This window comes from Boleophthalmus pectinirostris, unplaced genomic scaffold (genome assembly GCF_026225935.1).
Source record: "Boleophthalmus pectinirostris isolate CB_2022bp ecotype Guang Dong unplaced genomic scaffold, ASM2622593v1 HiC_scaffold_7, whole genome shotgun sequence".
NCBI lineage: Eukaryota > Metazoa > Chordata > Actinopteri > Gobiiformes > Gobiidae > Boleophthalmus > Boleophthalmus pectinirostris.
Window position 1 is genome coordinate 24,940,878 of NW_026571473.1, and position 25,916 is coordinate 24,966,793.

Sequence of the window (25,916 nt, forward strand, 5' to 3'; positions counted from 1 at the left end):
CTGGGTCACTGAGATTCAGACGGAGAGGTGCTACTGCAGTGAGGTGCTGAAATGAATAATTCCCTCAAATTCACTCTAGCCTTCGAGTGGTGACCCGTATAATGTGGTAGCACAGAGGTCACAGCAAAGAACTGCATTTAACAATTTTTGCTGCGTGAAGAAAGTGTAGATGACTTGTGCTCTTTAAGCTGATATTCTTCTATTTGGAGTTTCTTTTTCACAACTTACTTATGTCTGGCAAAACTACTGAATTGATTATTGATTTGAACGTGACAGGTCTAAAGATTTTATCTGTAAAGATCATGCATAGAATAATTCACATTATGCAACTGTATTAATAAGTGCAAATTGGGGTAAAAGTCATAAAGGTTGACAAATCATGTATGAATGCGTGCACTTGATTAGTGACTCATTTTTTAATTGTTTTATTAATATAAATTATAGGATGTATGAATAAATATTACACTTTGGGTAGTGCAGGATTTCAAAGGGTTAAATAACTCTTCGTGTTGTTTTATTTTATAGCCAGATAAACTTCAATTTCAGTTTTGTTCACCCATAACAACGCAGTACCTTTGATTATAGCGCCACCTTGGGTTATCTTTAATACACTGCACTTCCGTCTTTACCGATGCAACATCCGGTTGTGCAGCAGCCATTTTGTCTGTTCTGGCAAGTCTGCCCTGACGACAACGAACTCCAGTTCCACCCTAAAATAACAATTTAAAATGTTTTTATCAAATGTCTGTTCAACTTCAGTTTGCATTTGATGGACCCCTAAAATTCATAACGCCTTACCACGAACCTGAAGAGGCCTCTCTTTTACGTGGAAAGCTGAAAAGAGGTGATAAACGCGGGTAATCTGAGACATGTCGTGCGAGGAGAGCTACTTGGCGATCATACGCTATCTGACCGACGAGAGGGAGCCGTACGCGCCGGGTACATCTGGGAACACCAAGAGAAAAATACGCAAAGCAGCGGTGTGCTATGTGGTGAGAAATGGGACTTTATTTTACCAGCGTCGGCTCAAGGGCCAAGATGATTTTACCGAGCTGGAAGTGGTGCTGCAGGACGAGCGGAAGAAGGAACTTATCACCCAGGCGCACATCAGCGACACCGGGGAGCACCTGAACCAGCAAGCCACATGGGACACCATCTCCCAGAAGTACTGGTGGAGAGGTACCAACTGTCCGCACATTATTCCGGACTCATTACACTGTATACAAAGGATGATGAAACATTGCTTTAGTGACTCGTATTCACGCTGTGACCACATATTTACGTGCGCCACCAGTCACCATGCAAATCTGTCTCCATCTAGTGGATATTGCTGCTACAGGTTTTGGTTTCTATATTAATGCTTAGCTATATAATCAAAAAAACGAAGTTGAATCCAAGTATTCTTGTAAAAGCTTCAGTAACAGTTTCATCAAAGATTTGACTTGGAACAGTCCTGATCCAATATGCTGCATCTTTTGTTTTATTGCAAATATCAACTTGCAACAATAATTAACAAAAAATATAACATGGACATTCTGCATCACAGAAAGTATGTACAACTTGTCACTCATCATGCATAACAATTATTTTTCAAACACATCACAGGACATTGATAAAATTTTATTGATTTGTGTAGGTATCCTTAAGAATGTGAAGGACATCATCCGTGAATGTGCAGTTTGTCAAAGCAAACGCAGCGAGGACGGTCCTGGTCGACCACTTGGACGTACCAGACGCAAAGTCCTCGACGAGGATGAGGAGGAGGATGAAGAGGATAGCTCCTTCTTTACTGAGCGGCTAAGGGCCAAACATGAACTTGTGTTTGTAAGTATTAAAGACAACACTACTTATACAACATATAGTTTGACACAGTTGCATGGATGGGATTGTTGGCCACCTGAATCAATGCTTTAATGCTAAAATTCCCTTTACTAAATATAGCATTTTTTGTATTGTTTTATTGTCAAAGCAAAATGGCTATCCAAATTAATACTGAAATGTATAAAATGGGGTGTTGCTGTGTTCATACAGAGGAGGGGCAGCTAAAGTTATTAGTGTTAAAATGCAGTTTTTTGTTACAGTGAATTTTAGGGTCCAGTCACTAGTAGAAATACAAACATAGTCAAAATAACTTCTGAATCTTAAACTGATCTTTTACAAGATGCTTCTGTTGAAGGTGCAAATTAGACTATCATTATTCCCTATCTTTTCATCTGTTTTCATTTTATCTGTGTGATACAGTAGCCATTTTTGCCTTATTCTGAATTGAAATACTTTTTTTTTATAACCAGGAAATAAAAAGAAACCTATTTTTTGGAGTAGAGTGATTGGATGGTTATGAATATTCTGTTGTCTATCTGATGCAGGTGGACAGTAAAGGGGTGGTAAACCAGTTCCTACCCAAACATAGTGGGACCATGCTGGACAAACTGAACCATCAGCGCCTCAATAATCAGTTCTGTGACATCACTCTTCTGATTGAGGGGGAGGAATTCCGTGCTCACAAAGCGGTGCTCGCAGCGTGTAGTGACTATTTCCACCAACTCTTCTTTGAGAAGGGGGCTGCCTCCACGCATGAGGCTGTGGTCGACCTTTCAGGTCAGTCCTACCGTTACACAAAAGGGGTGTAGTTCGTTTATATATGTAGTTGTTTTCTGTTTTGCTGTTAAGTTGCTGTGGCTCTTTCTGCTCTGATTAATTCTCCTTGTGTCCACAGGTTTCACAAAGGCCAGTTTTCTGCCCCTGTTGGACTTTGCCTACACCTCCTCTCTCACATTTAACTTCTGTTTCATGGCGGACATTGCCAACCTGGCACGGCACCTGCTAATGACGGAGGTGTTACAAATCTGTGAATCTGTGCACAAAAAGGTGGAGGAGCAGAAGCTTACAGTGTATCAGAGAGGGGACGTGCACACTGTGGTGTCTGCTCATGGCGAGCCTGACCTGGACCCCGGAGATGGGCAAGACGAGGAGGACATCACTGCAGAAGCTGCAGACACCACCTATGTAGTAGCCATCGATAGCAATGGCAGTGCTGTGGCGGTCACTCCGGAGCAGCTCGCCTTTGTGGCCAATAAAGACTTCATTCAACAACCAATGGCTGTGGTCACCCCGGGAAACGATGAGGGGGCAGGATCTGAGACAGTGACTCTGATCGCCCACACTCAACCGCAGCCTGGTGAGACAGTCACTCTGATCTCTGGAGCAGAAGCGCTGGAGGACGAGGCCATGACGGTGGTCACTCACAGCGGGCAGGCAGGGGCCAGTGACTCCCTGGCTGTGGTGTCTGCCTGTTTGGCTCTGGAGCAGCAGCCGGACACCCAAGCCCCAGGTCAGGCCTATGTTATCAGAGTGGACTCAGACAGAGGAGTGGATGACACCCAAACTGAGCCTGTCCTACCTCAGCCCTCATGTCCTGATGACACAACACACACTGAGCCTGCCCCTCAGACCGAAGCCCCACCCCCACAGAAGCGCAGAAGGGGGCGTCCAGCCAAAGTGAAGAAGGACGTTGTGGAGGAGCCTGTGCCAGAGGAGGAAGAGCCTGTCCCAGAGGACAGCCCTGAGCCCCAGGAAGAGGAATCTGGCCGGAGGAGACTGAGACACCGCTCCATCGCTGAAGGGGGCTATGCACGCCTGCATATGGGACTGGAAGAAGAGGAGGAGGAGGAGAGTGAGAGTACCTCACCTCCTCAGGCCACTCCCCCAAAGGTACACACTAAACTGTGCTTACACTCAGGGTCAGAATGATAATGTTGTACTTAACAGAATATCCTGTTGTAGGTTATAGTGCGCTCAGGGAAGAGGGGCCGGCCACCTAAACGTCCTGTGGAGAGCTCTGTGGAGAGGTCTGTGGATAGCTCTGAGGGGGTTTCTGTGGAGAACATGGTGTCCACTGCAGAGGGTCACCCTGAGGAGGAGGAGGGGGCAGAGCCTGAGCCTCTAAAACAGGAGGAGGCATCGGACAGTGCAGTGGACGGAGAGCACACCTGTTCCGAGTGTGGCATGTCCTTTCAGAGGAGGTACTCTCTCATCATGCACACACTCAAGCATGAGAAGGCCCGTAGCTACAAGTGCAGCGTGAGTAGTCCTGCTCCTGGAAGAGTTTCATTCTACTTTCCACATGTATGTGTATGTGCTAGTTTATATTCTGAATCTGTGTGTGCATGGTGCAGCTGTGCAGTAAGGAGTTCCAGTACGCTGCCTCTCTGCGCACTCATCTGGCCCGACATAAGCAGCAGAGCAGTCAGCGCGGCCCCGCTCGTGTCATGGAGGTGGGCCCTGAGCCCCGGGTGGAGGATGGAGACGACAGGGGACAGATGGCCCACACTAAGAGGGAGTTTGTGTGTGACATCTGTGGTAAAACCCTCCCAAAGCTCTACTCTCTGCGCCTGCACATGCTGAGCCACACAGGGGTCCGGCCACACTCTTGTAAAGTCTGTGGAAAGACCTTCGCTCACAAACACAGTCTGAAGATGCACCGTACACTGCACGATGTCTCCAAACAGTTCCAGTGTCAGTACTGCCACAAGACCTTTGTAAGCAAGAGGAGCATGGAGGACCATACCAGCCTGCACACTGGTTAGTACAGTACACTAGAGTTCTTTATCCATGGGTCTCAGCATACTGTTTATAGGTGACATTTTGTGGACTTTTCTAAAAAATATGTAAGCTTTTTTATTGTTAATAACATGGGAACGGTGCTAATCACTCTGTTTCCCATGGATAATCCTATATGATTTATCCTAGACAGATGTTTCATCTCTGTCCTCTCTGTACAGGCCAGTCCAAGTACCTGTGCAACACATGTGGGGCCACCTTCTACCGCGCTTCTGCTCTGTCTAAACACATGAAGAAGCACCAGCCCAAACCCAACGAGCGCCCCTTCGCCTGCACTCAGTCAGTGCTCCTCAGCATTCACTAACTCAATATATGACATAAAGAATTGTAGTTAACTCTGGCCTAATGTTGTGTCTGCAGCTGTGATAAGCGCTTCTTTGAGGCCAAAGACCTGCAGCAGCACATGAACAAACACATGGGACTGAAGCCTTTCCAGTGTCAAGTCTGTGGGAAGTGCTACAGCTGGAAGAAGGACTGGTACTCCCACGTCAAGTCCCACAGCGTTGCAGAGCCCTACAAGTTAGTGCACATTATTTTAACAGATAGTTTATGATTTTAGATGATTTATTTTTTAGATTATTTTAGTTTATATTGGCCTACTGGAAGTACCGTCTTGAAATAGCCAATAATGTCTCACCTGTGTCCAGATGTAACGTTTGTGGAAAGGAGTTCTTTGAGAAGGCTTTGTTCCGACGCCATGTGAAGAAGGCGACTCATGGCAAGAAGGGTCGAGTGAAGCAAAACCTGGAGAGAGAATGCGGACAGTGTGGGCGCAAGTTTACCCAGCTCCGAGAGTACAGACGCCACATCAACAACCACCAGGGTCAGTCACTCAGGACGAGTATTTAGATTCACAAACCTGTTATATGAGTCTTGTGTCTGAATGTGTTCAACTAAATTGTAGAATGGCATTCTACCCTCCCCTAGACCTTTACCCTGCCTTAGACCTCAAACAATGAGATCTGATGTTGTGACGGCATCTGAAATAGTATTGTTTTGTGTTGTTATGTTTGAGGACCTGAGCTAACATGGTGTGTTGTTCACAGGAGTGAAGCCGTTTGAGTGCCTGACCTGTGGCGTAGCGTGGGCAGATGCTCGTTCTCTGAAGCGTCACGTGCGCACACACACAGGCGAGCGGCCCTACGTCTGCCCCATTTGTCAGGAGGCACACATCGATGCCCGCACCCTCCGCAAACACATGGGCAAATTCCACACGGACAACCTGCCCGGGAAGATCATGCTGGAGAAGGACACCCTGCAATTCCACAACCAGGGCACGCAAGTGGAGCATGCGGTCAGCATCCTGGCCTCAGAGCTGCCCCCTGAACTCCGGCAGCCACAGCCGTCCGGAGAGGAGATAGAGACTGTACTGATCACAGAGGAGACTGTGGAGGCGGTGGAGGCAGTACAAGCTGCCCAAGCTGCTGCCCAGGTCGCAGCAGAGGGTGTGTCCACTCTGTCTGACCAGGGCATCATGCAGGTGGTCAACTACGTCCTGGCACAGCAGGCTCTGAGCAGCACTAAAGAGGATGCCCCGGAAATCATCCAGACCATGGAGGTGGAAGTGGCCCATGTGGCAGAGGTTGAGTGAACTGTTCTAATGTAAAGAGACTGTTGGAATTGTACAGGAGGATGAAGTGTTTTTTGTTTTGTAAGCTAAGCACATTTTATGTGTAAATAATGGCAATGTGTACAGAATAAAACATTGACAGTAGAATAAACATGTTTATGTTTATATTAAACACCTGGGCCCTCTCTGCTCCTGTTTGCACTGGTCTTTATAGACATATTCATCTTTTAGAAAATATATTCTATTACATGATGAGCAAAGCTCTATGAGTGAATCTATTTAAATACATCTATACATCTAATAAAATCTATTAATCCTTTTATTATTTTACATAAGCTCAAGTGAAAACTATGAATTTTCCATAAGACTTAATGACTTTGACACAGGAGTGATACAACAGAATGGTTATTTATTATTCAATTTATATCAAAATACCCTTGATATTTACAAAATTTGTACAAAAATAAGAAAATACAGATTGCTGTGTTTGCTTCTGACGGTGAACAAATTTGAACTTTGGGCTCTGTAACTGAACTACAATAATGCATGCATGTTATAACAAATATTGTTCCTCCTGGAGAAAGAACCCAGGCTGTATTCACATATACCAGCATAATGAGCATCTATACAAATCTATATACACAAAGTAAAATGAATTGGTATCAAATGAAATGCACCTCTACCATAATAAACAATACTTGTGCTAGGCGTCCACTGCATTTAAAGCCTTGAAAGCATCAGTCATAATATACAAAAACACTGGATCAAAAGCATTAGGCCTATATAAGTGGCTACATCAAATGAATGACCAGACATACTTCAAAACAAACATGGCACATTGGTCTCAAAATCATACAAAATAACAGTAGAAAATATTGCCCTCAAATAATACTTCTCAAAGTAAATGAATGAAATGTATACAATCAATGCTGACTCCTACCTCAAAACAAAACCAGTGTATGAGACACAGACATCATCGACAACATGAATACGGTTTGCTACGGCCCTTTGCAAAAATATCAGCCCTGAAAAAACAAAAAAAACAAAACCCTATTGTAAAGTAGTTTTCCAGTCATGCATTAAAATGGAATGAACAGGAACACTTAACTCCAAGCAGTCTAGAAATCCTAAGCGATTCTTAAGTGCTCTGACGAAACTAAAAATGCACCTAAGCACCTCCATATTAAACCCTAACAAAAAATAAGTGCATTTTGGCTTGTTTTTCAGCAGTTTCCGCACATACATCAAAAGTTTAAAAAAAATAAAAATGAAATGTTCCGAAATTGAAGAGTAGTTGAATTGGTTGACAAATAGCCGCTGATTGTTTCTCTCACTCTCCCTCCTCTTTTATGCGCTGCTGCTTGTTGCGCCGTGAATCCAGGTCGAAGGAGAAGTCAGACCACTCATCTCGGGGTGGGAAGGAGATGGTTTGGCGGAGAGTGAAGCGCACGGCGTCGATAACCCGCTCCCCGCGTGCCTCCGAGGAACCCACGCTCACGCTGGACGCATTGCTGGTGGTGCGCACAATGTGGGGCGGGGGCGAGAAGTCCATGGCCTGCCTGTGCTCCATGATGCCCTTCCAGATGAGGTGCTGGAACTCAGCGGGGATCTTCAGCCGCGACAGGTCCTATCACACCATTACACAGTAGCGGTTAGTATGGGGCCAGAGCGGGACAGGTGGGGGTGTGGGGTGAGGTGTGGGGTGAGACTTCAGGCACTACCCCAGAGTGTGACTGGACTGGGATAGGCAAGGGCTCACCTCCATGTTATAGTTCTCGATCTGGTAGATGTTGGTTAGGCCCTGTGCGGTGAAGTAGTCCAAGCAGCCTGCGCAGCCCAGCCGAATGAGGAAACTGTGGGGAGAGAGAAGAGCTGTCAGCCACATAGACAATTTATATTTATATTTTTCTAAGCTAATTTATTTATTCATCAATTCTAAAAGTCATGCAGTGAAACTCAAGTAAAGAAACAAATAACTCTGGTCTGAAGCTGATCTAATCTTATCTAAATCAACTGATTAAAAACAATAATTTTATAGAAAATTATGTCATAATGTGAAATCTGAATGTGCGTCTCCCCATGCAGTGTTCTGGGACTTAAAATGTCATTTAATATTGTTATGAGGCAACAGCACTAGAGGTATCTCTTCCGATATTTGACCCTCTTGGGTCCTATTCTGTTGGTTCCCCCAGTGTGAGCCTAGTCTTGGCTGTGCTGTGCTCCCTGTCCCTGTATGGTTGTGTGTCTATCTGTCTGTGCTGGGGGGTACCTGGAGATGCTGCTGTCCATGGGGTAGGGAGGAGGGGGGGTGCAGTGCTGCGAGGAGGGCACCAGGGGGAGCTGTGGCTGCAGTGCGTGTGTGGGGCTCAGTGAGCTCATGTCGCCCATGGGGATATGAGTGCCCATCATGGGAGTCACTGAGGAGACAAGAGAGGCCGCGTCAGCTCTGTGTGTGGGACTATCACTGGATGGCTGATGGTGGCTACTGCTTTCATTATTTGGATTTAAAATAATCCTGCAATCCTACAGCCCTTATTTACTGTCCTATAACAAGAATTTCACTTTGACTGCAGATGGAAACTAGCTATTGAACTATAATCTGGTGCAGAACATCTTTTTTTTTTTTTTTTTTTTATGAGCTTAATGTGTCTTTACATTGCCCTTTCAAAATAAAAACTAAGCTAAACAACTAACAATTTAAAGTTGGGGTACCCGACTTTATTCTTCTAAATGTGTTTTTACAACCATGAGTATATTGTAAAAGTGCACTTTGTCACAAAGTGTATGTGTAGTAAAAGTATGTTTAATCTTTCGAAAACTCAGAAGTAAGAGCTGAAAGCAGTGCTAGAATTGACAGTGTTTTGGTAATGATAAAAGCTGTTCTGAAGCTGTGCATGTACCTGAAATTTCATGCATACGCATATTAACAATGTGCCAAATGGTTTGTGAGAACAAGAGACAAGTTACATAAATACATACTTTCTCCTTTCGCTGTTTGAAAATGAGGTACCCCATCTTTAACTTTACAAATATAACAGCAAGATCATTCAGCTATTTAAGCACTTTTTTGTTGTATAAAACACCGTAAAACTCAAAGATGAGATCACATGTTGAGGTGTAAAGAGGAGACTACACTTACTGTCAGTGAGGCCGCCTGACATGCTGGAGGGGGTCAGACTGTTCCTCTGCTGGGGGTTGATGAGCTGAGACACTGAGGGGAGTTTGTTCACTTTGCCGTGTGTCGGAGAACTGGAGCCATATGAAGGCTGAGGCGGCATCGGAGACCTAACGGAGAGAAAAGGAGGGAGTTAGAACTGTGATGGGAAACTGATAATAGCATGCTTAAATCTAGACAAAATATGAGCTTTGTAATAATAATAAACCAATAAACTACTATAGAAATAAAGTAGTAGTAGTTTACGTTTCAAGCAGAGGCATTTATTATGATCTGACAAAGTGCAACAGCCACAGAAATATAAAAGAACAGTAACATTAAAGAATTCACTTTGCTAAAGCTTTTAAATGAAACAAGACCCACACGAACTGTCCTGCAGTAACTACAAATGTCCAGCATTCAGCATTCTCAACAAAAAGCACAAGTAAAATAAGCTACATTCAGGAGGAGTCCAGCTCAAATAGAAAATATACAACAGAAGATAACAGAACATAGAAGTCAAGTAACAAACTGTCCATACCCAGCCTTAAGATAATGACTGGTTCATATATTGTCTCTCACTCTCACAAGAGGAGGTAATATTGTTCAAAACCATGCACTTTAGTCCCAGGTGACCTCTGTGGGGTGTGTCCATGGTACAGTTCATGTCCAGAGTCTCACTGAGTAGAGCCTGAAGGAGTCGAGGTCGAAAAGGGGCCCTCAGAGGTGAAAGGTGAAGGGTCAAAGTGTAGGAAAGTGAAAGAAGAATCTCAGAAGGAATGTGTTCAGCAGCGCCGGTGATGAGGCTCCGACGGCGCGCCCACTGATGACTTTAGCAGGCTGAAAGAGGACCAGACAGAGGAGGGGTCAGGAGAGACAGAAGAGGGCAAGAAGGACAGAGAGAGGGAGGACAGAGGAGGAAGAAGAAACAGACGAACAGACAGAAGTGAACAGAAGAGAAAGAGCTATTTGTTTTGCAATTTTGTTATTGGGATTAGATTGGCAATTTATGAGATGTGTAGAAAATGCTTGCAGATGTGTACACTGCAGGCTTAGTAAGTTTTGTACATAATAAGACTCCACTGAGACAAACTGAGCATATTTTGTTCTATGCAGAGGACATTTGAAGCTTTTTTTAATTTGTTAATTGAGACCATTGAAATTGGTTATCAAATTTAGATTCAACTGCCACTGAACTTAAGATGAGACAGGATAGAGGACAGTGGGATGCACAGCAGAAGTATTAACAGGCAGAAGGGGGCAGCATAACCTCACTGATTAACCACCTCTTACGTTTGCTCTTCACACAAGCTTTTAACACACTACAGTAATGCTTCAGAGTAACATTGTACACATAATGGTGAGTTTACAAGCAGGATATAGATTAAAATCCAAAATGATTTCTACAAGGTAGTGACCAGGAAGCAGAGCAGAGCAGATGGAAGCAGCCCATGTGCGTCACTGTTTTAATGGGAAACTTGACATAAGTAGTAATTAACTGTGTGGAACTATCATTTTGCGCCATGTACTTGTGTAGTTCTTTTCCATAGCCGACAGAGAGAGGTGGGCGGAGGGAGAGAGCGCTCTAATTAAACCAATGCAAGAGGCCAAGGCAGTGATTGTGAAGAGTGTTGTGCAAACGCTGGCAGAGCACCCAAAGGCGTGACCGCCGAGCTCTGGGAGATTCTCCTCAACAAAACATTGCCAGGTATTGCCAGAGGAGAAAAACACGCCCTCACATAAAGGTGCTACTTGGTCAAAAAAAACAAAAAACAAAAAAAAAACCCCAAAAAACTAAAGAATCATTTCAGAAACTGTTTGAAAAGGCACAATAACCAACATTAACATCTCAACACTGTCCAAACATTTGATACATTCTTGCACGTTTTCACCAACTCTGCTTTGTTTTGTAAACTTGTTAATAAAATGTATTTGAAAAAGTCTTGACAGTTTATTGGAACCACCCTGAGCACAGATAAGATGTCCAAACAAAACAGAAATCATTGAAACTAAGAGACTAATGACTCCGTACCAATACAACTGACAACTGCTTTACCAACTTTCAACATTTTACCCATCTATGCCTTAGGGTTCAAATTTAAACTATACATATTAATGACAGAAGGAAACACATTTCTTCAAGGACAAGACAGTTGCAAACATATATTATTTGATATTATTGACCAATCCACACTCACTGTTTCTGGATGAGGCTCTGCTGCTGCTGTCTGTATGACTCGATGGTGTGCTGTGGCAAGAACTGCATCAGCTCCAGAGATTCTTTAATTTTCACCAAGATCTCGTAAATTTCACGACCTTTGATCTGAAACAAAGCGTTTTTTGTGAGTATATTAGCAAATCCACTCTCGTTTTTAATGGCAGAGTACATAAGAGATGAACCACTTACAGGCAAACAAAACACCTCCTCATCTGTGGACCTTCTCTTCTTGATGGTGGACATCTGGATGCCATGGGAGACTTGACGGAAAGCTGTGAAAAATAAAACAACATAAGCTAAAAAGGTGTAGACCTTTTCATACTGTAATATTAGACCTATAAGCCAGAGCAGACAGAAAAGAAAGGAGATTTTGGCAGAGTCCTTTTTGAGTATTTGGTCAGCCCGCCACCAGCCCACACTACTTACGGCGCTTCGTACCCTCACTGCTCTTTGTTCCATCTGATACATTCTGCTTGCGGATGCTGTCCTCGTCTGCCTTTCGGTCTCTGCCGGGACAGGCGCAGATCCTGGCCTCGAAGCATCGCCTGCCCAAGACCTGACCACTGCAGAGAGAGGGGAGATGGATGGTTAGGGGTTTGCAGGAGAAAGGGGCGGCATAAAAGTGATAGCGGAAGTGGTAGGTGGTCGTACTCTCTCGTTTCCAGGGTGACGATGATGAGGATGGGCCGCCGGTTCATACCGCCCACGCAGCTCGAGTTACACATGAAGTTGTACAGGATGGTGGTGAATTCGGTTCCCACCTGAGACAAGACACTGGGAGTGAGTGGCGGGCAGGCTTTACAAAGACAATTATTTTTAGAGGTAATGTAAATGCCAATGGAAGATGTATTTTCTAATGTAAATATCTCACTTCTATCTGCAAACAGATCAGACTAAAGCTCATAAATCTGATATGAGGATCCAGAATTGCCAAGTCTTGCTATTGGTTTGGTCTCTGTTTGTCCTATTACATTTGTAGATTCTCATAGATTATTTAGAAGAGGGTGTATGTCAGCTTAATATTGGCCTAAGATGACTGACAAATGTTTCACAGACATGTATTTTAACATTAAACAAAGGCTGAACTCTGACCTGTGGGGGCTCGTAGGGCACCAGGACGCTCTGTCGCCCTGTGATGGAGTCCTCCACATACTGGGCGTGGCTGTTCCCCTCCACACGGATCAGGTGACTGGGAGGAGCAATCTGACCTGAGACAAAACATAAATAAATAATAAAATTAATATAAATATATATGCATGGTCATTTCATTTCAGGTCATCCAATTTTAAAGCATGAGAGACATAGTAGTATATTTAACTGTGGTATTTACTTTTCCATTCATATTCTTGTTTATTTTGCAGTCATTTTTCATTCTTTTGCGTACACTATTGGGTAACTTTTCCTGTTTTCTTTACTTTTATCTATTGAACAATTTAGTTTAGTTCACTTTAAATGATTTACATCTTCCCACTGACGAAGGGCATTTAAAACTGGGTTCAAAATAATTGAGTTGTTGACTGACCATCGTTGAATTCGCGGCTGAGTTCGTGGTTGGGGCAGCGCTTCACCACCTCGGTCACATGCTCCGCCTTTTTGTACACGGGCATGGCACGGATGACTGCGCCCTGTGGTGGGGGGGTCAGCACTTTGATTTGAATGGGGCACGTCTTGGCGATCTGACAATATAACTTCTTCAAATCGGTGGAGTACTGAAAGAAAAGACAAAGAAACACAACTTATAAATACATCACAAATGGCAATATATCATGGTTATGCAATAGTCATATTACACCATACTACTACACACAATAAATTGAAAACGGCAGTGATTTGAAATTATTTGGTAATAACTTAAATGTGTCTTAATTGAATGAAAAGTAACTTATTTTTTCAGTCAGTAATAGAGAATGAACCGGATTGAAGTGGATAAAGGATAAAATGGGGGTGAAGAGTGGAAGGAGACATTCAGGACACTCACTAGTGGGCAGCACCAAATCAAACTTATCTTAACTTAAAACTTAAAAAACTCCCATATAGTTAAAATTCTGCTTAAACTTTAACATGTATTTCTAAAAAAAATCCAGATATCTTTTCTAGAAAATCAGATTTGCAGATTTCCCAGGGGTCGGAGTTAACACCTGTTGCGTGGATGAGGCACTTCTGTTTGTGCCTGGAGCCAAAGCTAAAAGACAAGACTGTGATTATGACCTACTTAAATAAACACACTCCACGCTCGCACACTGAGGATGGGACGACCTCAAAACCCTCCGTCTCTTTCTGTTTCTCTCTGAGCCTCTGGGGCGTCCGAGGACCACAGTAAAATGGAACCCTCCAGCTGCAATTTAAAGTGGGCCTGGCTTTCATCTGTGGCCCTCATCACAGGAAAGAGAGGAGCTTTTGAAGGAGGATACTCGCCAGCTCTACTCATCATGGTGGTGCGGATCAAAATGACTTGTTTAGTAGAGTTTTTGGAAATCCTTCTATCCACTTTACTGTTCTTATATTTTTCAGTATACTTAATTAATTATTCATGGTTTGTGAAGCATCTCTGAGTGTCCTGAAAAGTTGTATCTAAATAGAATGTATAATAAATATTAATAGAGGTGGGTAGTATATTTACTCAGTTACATTTACTTGGGGAGCTTTTTGAAGAAATAATACTTTTCAGAGTTTTTTTGGTTTTTAAGTTATTCTTCCCACTGTGTCAATAGACAAAAAAGTTACTATTACTAATTGATATTAACATGTTTGCATTTTCATGGTCCATTCTGTGATAATACCACAATTTGTGCTATATTTAATGTTTTGTCCTTCCAATCTAATTTCATAAACTTCAAATTATAAATCAAATGTTTCATCCTGACAGTTACTCTAGCAATTGCTATTTGATTAGTAGTTTCCCCAAACACTTTTTTTACTCTTTCTTAGTAACTTCTTGGACCACCACTTTGTATTTTTGCATCAGTAATATTATTTTTATGTATCATTACCCTTACATGAGTACACTATTTTTGGCAGCTCCTCTACCCACTTGTGATTATTAGACCATGCATTTAGAATCTACATTTGAGTCACTTTGATGATACAATAATATACTACAATACAATATTCTTAATAATGTAAACTCTACCACTTGTTTTCTTTGTTAAATATGTCAACAAAATAAAATACATCATGTTTATTGCAGGTTGATTTATATAATTACTCCCTCTGTTTGACAAAATCAAAGTTGATGACAATATAAACAGACTTTATTATAATCTCTCTTTCAGTGTCTATTATGCAGAAACACATCAATTCATCCACAATTTTCCATGACACGCCGCCACATTACACTGATTAATCTCACGTTTTAATGGCGGGTCTGCACACAGGGGCTTGGTAATCCTGGAGCCATAAATAATACATGTATGTTTTTCCCCTGAGACCTAAAGCAATACTGAAGTCTGAATCGCTGCTAATGGCCGTAACCCAACTGTGTAAACAAAGCATTGAAATCTGCACAGAGCAAACCCAACTTTAAGCCCTCTATGTGAACAAGTCCATGGGCGTGGGGCAGCAGGGAAGTTTCTCCTGTCAGCTTTACTTCACCGTGAAATGTGAAAAACGCTTGCAGCTCTATTTGAGAACAATGCACACAAAAAATGTCATCTTTATTAAATGGAAAAAAAGAAAAAATAAATAGCACATCCCAGCTTTGACGTTGGAGATTGCACAAGCTTGGCACGGCTATCTGCGCCTGAGCTCCCCAGGCACTAGCTCTCCTTTCATCCGTATGAATCCAGAAACTACATGTACTTTTTAGTCTAAATAACAGTGGTAGAAATCAGAGAGAGACCCAAATTCACCGCTTTGCTCCTTTCCTCAAGTGACCTCATTAGAAACGGTTGAAGCAGATGAGAAACCGACAAAACACAAACCAAGAAATCCATGATACGATTAAGTGTGGGGACAAACAGGCTTTAAAGTATGAGCCCAAGGAACATGGCTGGGTTATGAGGGGTCGATGTTGTGAAAGATGTACATTGTCAACACAAGTCAACTGCCTGGAATCAAAGCAACAAAGGAGGCAGACAAAGATGAATGGTTGCACTTTCATTGTCCCTCGTTCCAAACCTGATCCGTGCTGTACGCTTCTGTCAGTCAGCTAAATGAGCTGGAGAAGCTGAGGAAACGAGGAGCAGGAAAAGAGGAAAGCAAAGAAAAGACACAAGATTATGGACCAAAGAGCGCTGTTTAAAGGGTCAGAGCGTGTTAAAATTACAGTTGCAGTTTGAGAGCCGTAAACGTGCTCTGTCTTCAGTGAGGCTTGTTTCTCTCATATCCAAAGAGAACACAAACAAACAGATGCCACGGGACGTCCCAGCCCTGCAGCTACAAACTTTAGCACAAGAATGGGCTGTTTGCTCAGAGAGAGCGCTACTAAAGCTAACAGAGTGAGCGCAGGGCGGGGGACAGTTGACTGATGGATTCAGTGGCTCACTGGGCGCGGCTCAGGTGTTAACATGTAATTATGAGCCTTTCATTGGTCACAATGTCAATTATACAGCCACACAGCACTCAAACACAATACAGAACTGCTTATTCACAATCCTCTGAACAAAACCTGGGCTGGAACTAAACGTGACTTTAACGGCTGCAGTCTAAACAGTTACAACTGTATTTTTATGTGTACAAAATCTAGTGACAAAATTGCAGTCATGTGATTAGTGAAGGGACATGTGATGTGTGCTATAAGAGATTAGTGAGTTATGATTGGTGAGATACCTGTGAAAGTGAGTTCTATGTGATTAGCAAGTGTATGACTGGTACAGTAGTGAATCTGTGCTTCTCCATCCCAGACACATCCCGTGTGCAGGTTAGAACAGGCCCACAGCTGGATCCCTCTCTCTCTCCCTGACAGGCGCTGCGGGCGCATGCACAGCTCAAGTCCTGACAAACATCGGGCCTTAAACAAGCACAGTTTGGCGCCTCTGGTCTTGTCTTCTTCATACCTGGCATGTCATGTCATGCCTAGAGCTTCTCCCAAACCTGTTTAATTCAGCCATAATGTGCTCCCTGTTTCCCAGCTACACCCAGATATAAAACACCTGCACTTTACCAGGAAAAATGTGGAGATTAAATGTTTCCTCTTTCACAGGAAAAAACTGCTTATTGTTAAGATAAAATAACATGCTCCAGCCCTCTGAGTGGCACCTGTCCTGGGACAACCCTACTCCTGGCTTCAGGTGTTTGAGGAACATCAGCTGGAGCTGTGATTAAAACCACTGTGTCTCACTCTGCTCTAGTGGCCTAAATAGCTCTGTTCGTTGTGGGGTGCCTCAGCATCCTGTGTAAGCACAGGATGGGTTCAATGTTGGGTTTACTGCTGTTAAAATGAAAAGTACAAGAGAAATTATGTTTTTTTTCCATGACTATGAGGAAATCAAATCCCAGGTAATAAAAATCTTCCTACTCTTCCTTTTAAAAATTCCCCTGCACCTTTCCCATGTGAGGCTCAGGACGTGTCTGCTGTGATGAGGGGCGAGTCCCGACAGGCTTTCTGACACAAACAAGTCTGAGCCCCATCTCTAAAGCGTGGGACGGGCCCGCAGATGTTCCAGGGACAAGCTGCGTCTTGCAGCCTTTCGCTGGAACACTCTTCTCTTTGAGCTGGCTCTCCTCCTCCTTCTCCAGTGCAATGGGAGAGAAGAATCGGGCTTAACTTTGTAAAAGACAGAGCCCAGTGAGGAGCACAGGGTTCAAGAAAGAGGCAGTGCATATTTACACAGGCATTATCTACAGGCGCTCAATCCATTACAGTAATCCCCTCAGCTCTGCAGCGCCCAGTGATAGCCCCACCAGAGCATTCCTCTTCTTTCACTGCCACAACCACTGGCAGCTAATACACAGGGCAAACACCACCAATCTTCACACGCACAATAGTCGCCCCAGTGGACAACAAAAGCTCCTCATGTGCGACACTCCATTAATTTAGTAAAGCTGGCTGAATAAAGCATCAGTAAGCCCTGCATTGGTTTGACCTGACCCAAGTCAAACCATTACAAGAGTGTCAGGGCAGAGGTGCGCCCACAAGGCCAGTGTGTGGGAACACTTCGGGGAAGTGTTGACGTGATTCGCCTGCAGTGTGTCACAGGACGTCCTAGACAGGAAGAGGTGAGCTGTGGCTATGGGATTAGGTGTGTCTCCACGGGAACAAGCATCAAAAAGGCACAACACTAAGTCTGGAAGATCCTGTCTTCAAACGCACCGCAATCGGTGGTTCAGCTGTGACATCTTCACTGAGTGTCCAGCACAGTGGTCCATGAGGAAGCTTCCTAAACACCAGCGACAAGAGTTCAGACCAGGGTGGGACTGGGAGAAGCAGCTGAACATGGCTCAGACACAGACTTTTAAGTGGGATTTAGAGGATTTAAGTAAATGCAAAAACTATGATGAGAGTGTGGTTTAACTTGGACGTTACATCAAAAAACAATACAGAAAGATTAGTGTTTATGTTAGACTAACTTTGCAGCAAGACATACTTCAAAAAACTGCTTATTTCTACTCAAATGTACTACTTTACTTGGTGTGGTAAAGTATTCTGATGTAAAATTTCTAAATATATGCAGAAGAGTAACTTTTTTTTTAAGACAATATCAATGTGTATAGCATTGAGGCAATTAGTCTGGGTAATCTGATTGCACGTCAACCTTATTCAAAATGTTGCAACTCGCTCAGTAAGATTTGAATTAAAAGATCCAAAGTGTATGAAGCAATAATGTACACAATGTTTTACGTACACTCTATATCGCAGGAAGTATTTTAGGCCTTGATATAGCCATAACAAAGCACAGACTCATCCCCATACACTGCACATGATACAGTGAGTTGTGGGACTGTCTCTCAGCTGTAGCTCAAACCCATCGGGCCGGTCTTGACTCATGTGTTTTGACGGCGGTGCTTTGGTACAGTCACGGCGGGACGGGGAGCTCAGTTCGTGGGGTGTGTCTCATTATAAACAGTTACAGGTGACACAAACACTTTTGTTTTTGGGGCTGTGAAAATGAGAGGGAAGAGTGAGGCGTGTGAAGAGGCGAAATGTCACGGTCCCACACTGGAAGTCCAGGAGCACTCCTGCCACTTAGGACCAAGAGGGCGGGGCATGCGGACTATTTTATTTGTGTATCACTGGTTTGACAAGACCTATAATCCGTCTGTGTAGTTCGATTGTAGTACTAAATTGTTTACACGAAATTATATGTACGTAATCCCCTCCAAATCCTATAGTAATTGTGAAATCTTGTGAAATCAAATGTCCCGTTTAATATGGCAAATCTTCACTCGGATTTGCTTGACATCACAACATTTCATAAACAAGTAGATTATAATTGAGTTTGGTTTAGGTAAAATGACTAATGTTAATCTATAGCCCTTTTTTGGTGTGTTTGACTAAAATGCACGTTGTAATTTATGGGGACCAGCAATGTGCGTATGTGCCAGTATTACTATCACAACTTACAAGCAATACAGAAATGCTGGTTCCTGTATGACATCACCATACACTGAGATAACAATAGTACGCTGATGTCGTCGAATAGCGGTATGACGTCTGCCTCTGAGCGCGTCCACCAGAGAGCGACACTGGGCCGGGTTATAGGTTTGTGACACTGTAGTCCAGATTAGGTGGCAGGTGAAGCGGTGATGCAACAGCTGTCCGTACACAGTGCTTTGGTAATGACAGAGCAGGAGGAGCGGGTTCTGTCGCTTTGTGCAGCGTCACCACACCTGGACCAACGTCTGTTTACCTCTGTCATCAACACAGCGCAGTAAACTATGACTGGTCAAGAGCGCGAGCTGGAAACTTAATGTGTCTCAATAAAGTAAGTCCAGTAAGTTTCTATAGAGGAGTAGAAATACTTAAATGCAAAAAAATATTTTCAAAGTTTGGATTGGACATTAAGCGGTTGATAACATTAAGGTGGATTTCGTTGTGTCTGAAGTTTTGCTCCTTTTTTCGAAGAGCACCCTCTACCTGTTATCACGGATTGCAACACCTGCAGCAAACAGCCACATTTTAGTTTTTTCTGTACAGAGTGTTTAGTTCAGTATTTTAAAGCTGTCTACTACATTAGCTTTTTGGATAGGCCCATTTTGTTTCTAATGAACTTATTAGCATAACTGAATTTCCAAGTCAAACTGACACAGATAGTCTAACTGTAAAATGGTAATGCTAAATTGGAATAGAAATAAATTTAGCTGTGTATATTTGGCTCATGTAGAGATCTTACGTGTCCCCCGAGTTTGCATATTGCAGCTTGAACCTGACTGTAGTTGAGCCAGTGTGTTGTAATGTCAGACTTTAAAAAAAATACCTGGAGGGTTAGTCCTGACTCAGATTTACATCTTCAGTTTTACAGCCAGATGCAGTTGTGCAATGTAGGAAAAAAAGTGCACCTGAGTTTGCCTGAAGCGCACACACTCACAAGGAAGTCAGGATTAGGGGTCCTCTAGGACACATTATGAGTTTGACCTTTTAGAAATAGTCGTGACTGATTTTTGATCAGAAAGGAGATAATTTTTCATCCATGTACTAAAACTAGGTCACTATTACTTTAATTACTTACTAGTTAATGTAATTAGGAACATTATTCTAACCTCACTCTACAATATTATCACTGTATTCACTTCATAGTGTAATATTTATCGATATATTGTGGATCTTAACATGTTCGTAATTGCTCCATGTTGGCTAAACTGGTACAATGTAACTCAAGGTAGATTATTGTTGAACTTTACAAAATTATTTCACAGTTTATATCTTCATTTTGTATTTCTAAAAAAACGAAGAGTGATCAAATCCTCCAGCAAAGGTAGTCCTGACTAAGACTAGCTCAAGTTCTCGAGATGTGTCCCCGGGCGATGCACTGTGGGGCCCACTTGACCTGACAGGATGCCCCCAATGGCATTAAAGGACGGGTCAAATGCAGAAAATGAATTCCTCAAAGATCATTTGAGTGTAAAAATACCTTAGCTTTAACTAAGGGTACAGAAAACTATAATGCATAAAAACTTTACTTTTTTTAATGTATCACTGCGCAAAATAAGAAAGAGGATTTGTTGAGATGACCAAAAAAAACAAACACTGTATCTATTTTTTCCATGTATTTGGGCAAAATGTAATAGATCTATTGTATAAGCAGCTCCTGAGATCAAAATAAGTCTGCTTTCAGCCATTCCATCAGCATCTAATTAGAAAGTGTTCAATGTCCGATAATCAGAAGTGTTTTTTGGCATGCTAGTAGTTTTTGGCTTGATCATCATGGCAAAACTGTAAAAAGAATAATAAGGATGCTAGGAATGAATATCATAAGGGAAGATTGACTTGGGACCACTGCAAACTGTTTAAAATGAACTTTTTTGAAACACTCTTAAATTGATCTTACCGTCCATGTTGCAGATTTGGCCGTGCTGGACTGCTGGAAGGACACGTCGAAAGTGTGTGGTCCGGCGTAGTCTGTGTTGGAGGGGATGGCAGGAGAGGGCGACAGGGCATCAAACGTGGAGCTGGGCTGGGCGTACGGAGAGGGTGCCGTCACGTTGGTCTGAGCGTGGTCGTTGTTGTAGGGGCTGGTGTTCGTTGAGCCACCATTTTGGATATTCTGGTCCATGCTGTTGAGGAGCCCCAGGTTTGTGTACTGCGACTGAAACAAAGCACAAAGGGGAGAAATGGTGTTCGGTCACTGTAGAGGAATTTGAACTGCACTTTAGTCTGACAGACAGCAAACAATGTGAGGAGAGCAAGGTATTACATACAGTGACAGAAACATAACTACTGTGAAAATTAAGTGTGAATATAAGGATAAAACTTTATTTTTTGTTTGATGCATGATTTTTTTTTATTAAGAAAGTCACTTGGGTGAAAATGATCGACCTCTTGAGAAGTTGTAGTCCCAAAAAGCAGTGCAATAAAGTCTAAAAAGAAACTGTGAGACATTTTTTTAAACTGCACAATTTATTTATTATAAAATGATGTCAAAATCTCTTTTTCACGCTTCTTGTGCCGTGTTTTGTTTCATTGAAATTGTGTCTTGTACATCCCTACTCAGACTCAAATCCTGCTGTTGAGGTTTTCTCACAGAGTAGTTGATTTTATAAATAAATAAAAAATAAATTGTGATATCTACAATGTGATCAGGGTTCAGCCTAGTTGAATCTTTATTTACTCAGACAGACAGTCCAGGCAAGCGTTATATGTTTACTTTAAATAGCCTAATTACCTTCTTTATCTGTTCATAATAAACCTCATTACAAGCTCCCTATCTGATTTGACCTGATCTTATTCCACTGCCTCCACACTGTTTAGTCTGGCTTGTTAATGCACTCAGGATGGGTCGTACTTGGGGTCACAGCCAGTCCCTTCCGCTTGGTCCATTCACGCCATTCCGTTCCATTTATACCGGGCACATTCCTGGATGAGGTGCCGGGGCCCTCGCTCTGTAGACGCTCATTAATCTCTTCTGTGTTTATCCCCGGCAAGTCCCCCCACAGCTGTCCACCACCGCACACCCACTCTCCCCTGGCCAGGTGTTAGGGTGACCAGTAAAAGGGGGGAAAAAAGCAAGCCAGCTCTGTCAGCGCTAATATCCAAGCTAGTGAAACGTGAAGCGGCAGTTGGTATCGTAGCTTTGACATATCCAAACACGGGTTTTCGCTAACAGAGGTCACTGGGGTCAACTCGGCCTACTTGTGTAACAGAGCCACAGGGAGAAGTAAGCAGTTGGGTTCAAATGTGTTTGTGGCGTAGGGCTGCTTAACCCCAGGTAACAATGACACTGCGCCGTATGAGAGCTTGACTAAAGGGGCATTTATGTTGGGCAGTGTTTTGTGAATGGGGCGTACACACAAAAGGACAGGTCCATTCTCTTGGAAAGCCTCAAGCTCTCTGCTGTAGAAAAGAAACATGGCTACATACAATGAGCTAATAACACGGATATTGTGGAGGTTAAAACTCAGCAGGGAAGAGGAGTGGCTCAAATCATCCGGTCTACACCAACAAAAAGATGATTTGTAAGATAAGATTATACGGTTCATTTAAGATTTAAACATTCTTGTTTATATATAAATATTGTGTGGATCCCAAAAATCTCATACTGATCAAAACTAGAAATCGGAATTGTTTTTCTGTCAGATGAACTGAATCTGAATCCAGTTGCATTAAGCAGTCAGTCCAAAAGTAAGACTGACTAAGCTAACTGTTGTGCCAAATAACTACTAAAAGAATGAGTCACTTGGACACTGCTTCAATAAAACAGTATACTTATGTTCTATCAGTAATAGTAGTCTTATAGTTAAATAACATACTATAAAAACAAATGAAGCCCACAGAGATTGACACATTTAGTCATCAAATCTTATCTAATGTCATTAGTAAATCAACAATATTCCCGTCATCGTCCTCTGGGAACATCCAATCTGACCCAATCACAGTTTTCCACAGAAATAGTGAATCTACAGTGATTCAGGCGTGACAAAGGCTGACGCTGGGAGCTGCAGTTGTGATGACAGGCAATAATTACAAAATATTATTCTGAAGAAAAGGCCAAAGCAGACAAAAGCAGAGGTATAAAATAAAGGATAAAGAGCTTGATATAGAATACCTGAGCACATTCCTAGATCCACCGGTATAGTATAAGAAAAGGCACTATTTTTAATGTTAAATTGAGTGGAAGTAGGATGTCAGCACAGTGATGGGGCTTTGGGCGTCTTTAATCAGATCTTATTCCACTATAATACAGCGGGCGTTTAATCACCAGTTCAGCGGCTCTTAAAAATTCCTCCTGTTTATGGCTGATGCTGCAGAGGCCTTCAGGACCAGTGGTAAATCAGACGCTCCTGACAACACCAACGGTCTTTAATAAAGTTTCCAAAGGTTGGGCTGTCGACTCTGGGCCTTGCAGCTAATTTTCTCTGTGAGAAATAAGACTGATGGGGTTGGCGTTTTTCAAACAGCCCAAAACGGAGTGGTTTTTGTGTCACGAGGCGGAGGATAATGAGATATTTGCCAACATTGTGCAAACTACTATTTAGCTTGTTGCATACCAGCTTTACTATTTCTATCCCAAGCCCCTGTATTTACTTCTTTTATACGTGTACTATGACTAAAATATCTTTCATAATGAATTACTTTGTTTTGACCAACCTCATATTAATATCTAACGGATTTAACAAGTGTAAGCAGGATAAACAGGTTATTGTTTAGGTAATAATGAATCATGGTGTTATTAATATGAATACAAATACATGTCAGCATCTACCCTTTATTGTCTGAGGATATTGACATTTTTATTTTATGAATTAAATTAGAAATTACAACTTGAAATTCCAATAAAAACCTCTCTGACAAGCCATAAAACATTTCTTTATTTGCTCTGTTTGAATATGAATGTGAATGTTATTTGTCGCACTTTTAACCAATCAAGTTTCAATAAGAGCAAATTTAACAAGACCGGTTTTTAAGATAATCCAGAGAAACAACAGATTTAATGAGGCTAAATAGTAAAAGTGCTACCATTGCTTCATAAATCTTTTCTGTTGCTATTGGTGGCCACAAACTTCAGATGAGCCTGGAGCCTTGAACGACCACTGGATGACAGGAACCAGAGCAGACCTAGCCTAAGGGGTGGAATATCTTCAGTCCAATGGAGGCCTATAGTATGTGTTTTAGGGCCAGCACCTTAAGCACATGGAGGGTCTGTGATGAGTGACCACAGGGGCGAGAGAGACTGGGGGGAAAGGGGCTGGGGGGGCATTAAGGGATCAAGAGTGTGGGTGGGGGGCTATCTCCACTTCATACCTGCTGGGGTGGGCAGAGCAGGTGATTGTATCTGCGTCAACACACCATTAAAAGCAATCAGGGACTAAACAGCAAATGCCTTAGCCAGTTTGCGGCTCCCAAGAGGCTATATGGGTTTGGGTGGGGGGTAAAAGGGGCAACTTGATACTTAACGCACAGACAAGGGGGGTGGTAGAGATGGCCGGACGCCTCCAAAAAGACTGCGGACAAGTTAAAAGACAGGGACTTGACACACCTGCTATCTGCAACCTGCAATCTGAGAATCAGTCAGCGCTCGCTCGGCTGGCAAGGGGAGAGGGCACGGGGTCTGGGGGCTTCAAATGTAAACAAAACCGAAGAACGCTAAAAGGTGCATGCTGGTAGAATGAAAAGAAACGAAAAAGAAAAGACTGATTGTTTAAAAAAGAATTCAAAGTCCAATTCTAAATGTGTGTGGGGGTTACAAAGCAATATGCATTACAGGAGTGGAGATGTGTTCCTTAGTTTTATTTAGGAGATGACTGAAAATGGGAATAAGGGGAAATTTGTGTATGTGTATTTTAAATATACATTTTGTTAAAACTAAAAAAAGAACTTTCAACCACTGCATAAAATCAATGCAAAAACTGCAGCTAACAAGAAGTTTTAATGAAAGGACAATGATACTAAATAAAATACAAAAAAACATTAAAATTAAATAAAACCAAAAACTACATTGTGAATATAAATTGCTTTTTGGGCTGTAAGATTCAAGCTTCATAGTTATTCATCATGATATTCATTTACGGATGAACGACTTCAACAAAGGCCTCAAAAATCCAAAGCAGCAGACAAAATCTACTAACACCAGAAAGAAAGCAGCCATTTTAGACAAAAAATATTCCTGCAGATGTTTGCATTCCACTGCTTTCACAACAGGTAACCATGCAATCACCTCTGTCACATCGCCAACAGACCAACAGAGCAAAGCAGCGCCAGAGCCAAAATGAACAACAATAGCGCATTCTTAGTTGATTTATAATGGTGATATGAGCAGTGATTAATTTAATTTTACAAAACGAATAAATCTGTTCCTGTTTTTATTGTTTGTTTTGTTTTAGATTTTTCATAAATCCAAATACCCCCATGAGCTTAAATAAAGCTCAGCGTAAGGTTAAGTTATGTAGAGTAATTGTTGATATAAAACCTATGTAAATAAGTGAATTAAAATGTATGTCTTCTTTTTCTGTGATTGTTCGGGCCTTACCTCGGGGAACGACGTCGTGCTGCCTGTCTCCAGATACAACATGTTGGCGCTGAGGTTGAGCAGAGCAGCTGCTGTTTGCTCCACTGGCTCCAGGATTCACCGAATCTCTGTTTCTCACTCAAACAGGAGTGATGTGGGCTACAGATGCAGAGTGGCTTTAGCAGAAGCTTCTATAGGAGCCTAAGGTACGGCCTATATACTGGGAGCAGAGGGGAGGGCTCTCCTGCTACCTGTCCAATACCTGAATCCACACCCAGCGCCTCACTCCTCCTTTGAAGATCCTCAGAGGAAGAA

The 25,916-nt window shown here is 42.5% G+C and overlaps 2 protein-coding genes across 6 annotated transcripts in view; one reads left to right on the plus strand and one right to left on the minus strand.

Moving 5' to 3' along the window:
- The first annotated feature begins 645 nt into the window (after positions 1-645).
- On the plus strand, positions 646-6,379 carry zbtb11 (zinc finger and BTB domain containing 11). The gene is made up of 10 exons (XM_020918733.2): positions 646-1,179; positions 1,637-1,824; positions 2,367-2,598; positions 2,717-3,711; positions 3,784-4,080; positions 4,176-4,581; positions 4,782-4,899; positions 4,981-5,139; positions 5,268-5,443; positions 5,667-6,379. The coding sequence occupies exons 1-10, from the start codon at positions 870-872 to the stop codon at positions 6,209-6,211; spliced, it is 3,426 nt and encodes a 1,141-aa protein (XP_020774392.2). The 5' UTR covers positions 646-869; the 3' UTR covers positions 6,212-6,379.
- Positions 6,380-6,582: 203 nt separating this feature from the next.
- The window catches only part of tp63 (tumor protein p63), a 29,246-nt gene continuing 9,912 nt past the window's right edge, over positions 6,583-25,916 (minus strand). The window contains exons 1-12 of one of the 5 annotated variants that reach the window (XM_020918694.2): positions 25,623-25,775; positions 20,988-21,245; positions 13,085-13,271; positions 12,655-12,770; positions 12,214-12,323; positions 12,001-12,125; positions 11,752-11,834; positions 11,543-11,667; positions 9,330-9,475; positions 8,460-8,607; positions 7,950-8,043; positions 6,583-7,817 (exon numbers count right to left, since the gene is read on the minus strand). In XM_020918694.2, coding sequence (XP_020774353.1) covers positions 7,521-7,817; positions 7,950-8,043; positions 8,460-8,607; positions 9,330-9,475; positions 11,543-11,667; positions 11,752-11,834; positions 12,001-12,125; positions 12,214-12,323; positions 12,655-12,770; positions 13,085-13,271; positions 20,988-21,245; positions 25,623-25,664 — 1,731 coding nt within the window. In that variant the 5' untranslated portion in view covers positions 25,665-25,775 and the 3' untranslated portion in view covers positions 6,583-7,520. Of the gene's footprint in view, positions 7,818-7,949; positions 8,044-8,459; positions 8,608-9,329; positions 9,476-11,542; positions 11,668-11,751; positions 11,835-11,988; positions 12,126-12,213; positions 12,324-12,654; positions 12,771-13,084; positions 13,272-20,987; positions 21,246-25,622; positions 25,776-25,916 lie in introns of those variants that run through there. The other 4 variants (XM_020918693.2, XM_055164580.1, XM_055164581.1 and 1 more) reach the window with 4 other exon arrangements.